The 3,243-nt window shown below is 47.5% G+C and overlaps 1 protein-coding gene across 1 annotated transcript; it reads right to left on the bottom strand.

Annotated features, from left to right (window-relative positions):
• Positions 1-2,233: 2,233 nt before the first annotated feature.
• LOC121479528 (60S ribosomal protein L17-like) lies at positions 2,234-2,788 on the bottom strand. Its single transcript, XM_041735192.1, has one exon. The coding sequence runs from the start codon at positions 2,786-2,788 to the stop codon at positions 2,234-2,236; it is 555 nt and encodes a 184-aa protein (XP_041591126.1).
• Between the last annotated feature and the right edge of the window lie 455 nt (positions 2,789-3,243).

Here is a 3,243-nt window from a genome sequence, read left to right as displayed (position 1 = left end):
TATTCATGAGAGACACACAGAGAGAGAGGCAGAGACACAGGCAGAGGGAGAAGCAGGCTCCCCGCGGGGGGACTCCATCCCAGGACCCCGGGATCACGACCTGAACCAAAGGCAAACGCTCAACCACTGGGCCACCCAGGGTCCCTGTTTGTGCTTTGATGACAGCCATCCTAATGACTGTGCCCAGTGATAAGATCTTATGTAACCACAGTACCATTATCAAGACTGTATGAGTCTTTAAGACTTTTTTTTTCTTTTTAAGTCATATGCAATCTTTGTTGCCACTGGTTTCATTTGCTTGATAAAATACGAATACCTAACAAAAGCAGTCGGTCTGGTAACTAAAACCTCCCCTTACATATTGTTTTATTTGGCAGCTTCCCTGTCTGCCCCAGGGCCACGGCTTCCCTGTCCTGAGTGGGCCCTCCAGGAGGCTGGGGCAGCTGCTGGTGCTCGCTGCCAGGCCAGCAGGTCACTGGGTCCCTTGCGTCCTGGGTGACCTGCCGAGGGGGGATGCCGAGTGGGAGAACGGACGCTTCCTGGCGTGCACTTGGCTCCTGTTCAGCTCTTCGGAGCAGTAAACCACCAGCCTTGGAAATATCCCGGTAGGAGGTCCAGCGGGAACTCTGATTCCTAACATGTGTTCTTGAGGCTCAGGAAAGAAAACAACAGTTTGGGGTTGGCTTAGGTTTGCACGAGGTTCACACTGACAATAGCTGATGGTGGAGATGGAGTTCTTTTTTCTTTTTTCTTTTTAATTTTTTAATTTTAATTTTAATTTTAAATTTTTTTGGTATATTTTTTTACTGGAGTTCGACCTGCCAACATATAGTATAACACCCAGTGCCCATCCCATCAAATGCCCCCCTCAGTGCCCATCACCCAGTCACCCCAACCCCCCACCCACCTCCCCTTCCACTACCCCCTGTTCATTTCCCAGAGTTAGGAGTCTCTCATGCTTTGTCACCCTCTCTGATTTTTCCCACTCAGTTTCGGAGACAGAGGTCTGCAGGAGGGAGACTGGCCTGGGGCTTGAGAAGCCGGGGTGGGTGGACCTCGGGATCTCATCAGTGGTCCTTGCTGTCTCCGACACTAAAACACAGGATCCTTGGCTGCCCAGGATCCTTACAACCAGGCCCTGGAACCCATAATCACAGATCCCCTCCCACCACCACCTCCACCACCACCACCAGCCACCCTCCCCCAGCTCCATAAAAAAGTACCACAAACTAGAGGCTTAAAACAAACATTTATTCTCCTAAGTTCAGAGGCCAGAAGTCTAAAATCAAGATGCCCCAAACCAAAGCTCTCTAGTCTTGGGCAAATCACTTCATCTCCCTGTACGTCACTTTGTTCATCTATAAAATATATGAGCTGCTCTTTCCAGCACTCCAGGGATTTCATTTATCCGTTCTGTGCAAGCATCCCCCCAGCTTTGTTTCTTTCTTTCTTTTTTAATTCTTTTTAATATATATATATATAATATATTATAATACATTTTATATATTATATTAGATTATATTTATTTTTATATTATGTATTATATTATATTTAAAATATATATATATATATTTTTATTGGAGTTTAATTTGCCAACAGATAGCTTTGTTTCTACCTGCTTGTACCTGTGACCCTCAGAGGCCCACGACTGGGTCTGCAGGGGCCTGGCGAGGAAGTTCCGGGACTGTGTGTCCCCTGGGGAGCCTGTCACCCAGGGCTGACCCGTAATCCTTGGAGATAATGCTAGGTAGAGGTGCTGGCCCTCCCATGGTGGGAGGCGGGCTGGCACTATATACCCTTGCAGCTTTCCAGGAAGGGTAAGGGAGGGTGTGCAGACCCCTAGGTAGGGTGATGACGGTGTCTGGGTTTGCCCAGGACTTGCCCAGCTTTTGCTCTATCATATCTATCATATTAGTCTGTTTAGGCCGCCGGAACAAATTACCGCAGATGGGGAGGCTTGTACAAGATACTTCTCTTCTTGCGGTCCAGCCTAGAAGTCCAAGATCAAGGCGCTGTCAGGGTTGTTTCTACTGAGGCCTCCTTTGCTGGCTCGTAGACGGCCGACTCTGGCTGTCCCTGTGCCCTCATATGGCCTTTACTCTGTACAAGTGCAGACAGAGAGATCTCTGGAGTCTCTTCCTATAAGTGACACCTGTTCTTCTTTTTTTGTTTTGTTTTGTTTTTATTATTTTTATTATTTTTTATTTTTATTTGCATTTATTCTATGCAGAATTTACTCCCGGGCCGTAAGTTTTTTTTTCTTCAGTTTCTTCTGGGATGTCTTTTTCTTCTGTGCAACCTCCTCTTCTGGTTCAGGAACAATCTGCTCTTTTTCAGTAAGAATCATCTCAATGTGGCAGGGAGAGCTCATGTATGGGTTAATCCGGCCATGAGCCCTGTGGGTTCTATGTCGCATCTTGGGGGCTTTGTTCACCTGGATGTGCTCAGTGACCAGAGAATCTACATCTAAACCCTTAAGTTCAGCATTACTCTCTGCATTTTTAAGCATTTGCAGTAAAAATTCAGCACTCTTCTTGGGCCACCGACCCTGTGTCCAGCCCCACTGTCTGGCCTGTGCACACCTACCAACTCTACCATTGTAGCGACGGAATGGCACACACTGTTTCTGCAAAGTGACATCTTTCAGATACTTGGTGGCTTTTCGGATATGCATACCCCTGATGGCCTGGGCCATTTCACACGTGTTCTTAAAGTGAACACAAAGATTTGAACCTCTTGACTTGCATGATTTTGTAGGGTTTTCTGGGTCCAGCGAGTAGCAAACCATCTCCAGAGGTCACCTCAGGCCCCTCTGGGGAAGAGACACCTGTCCTTCTTATACTGGGCCTCAGTCTTATGATCTCAGGTAAGATCATAAAGATCTTAAGATGGTAAGATGACCTCAGGTAAGATCTGTATTTACCTGTGCCTAGGCTTCCAAATACAGTTACATCGGGGCTTGAGGCTTCGACTTGAGAATTTGGGAAAGACAGTTCAGTCCCTAACATCCCCCCATGAAGGCTGGTCACAAATGCATTAGCAAAACACACAAGCCTAAAGGAGCCTTTCTGGGCAATAATCCTGCCTCTAGCCTCCAGCTGATGCCTCGGTGCTTGCATGGATAATGTAGGACCCTTGCCTTGGCTGCCACAGATGGACCTGGCATGCTTGCAGAGAGGATGGGGGTTTCCAGGGCCCCCCACTCATTCCCCCCAGGCTGATCTTTCCCTTTGGCTGCTGACT

This window comes from Vulpes lagopus, chromosome 20 (assembly GCF_018345385.1).
Source record: "Vulpes lagopus strain Blue_001 chromosome 20, ASM1834538v1, whole genome shotgun sequence".
NCBI classification, from domain to species: domain Eukaryota; kingdom Metazoa; phylum Chordata; class Mammalia; order Carnivora; family Canidae; genus Vulpes; species Vulpes lagopus.
The sequence above is the reverse complement of the archived record's forward strand: the minus strand, read 5'-3'. Positions and strand labels throughout refer to the sequence as shown.

Coding starts and splice junctions, on each gene's coding strand:
- LOC121479528 (XM_041735192.1), bottom strand. CDS start 2,788: ATGGTTTGCTACTCGCTGGACCCAGAAAACCCTACAAAATCATGCAAG.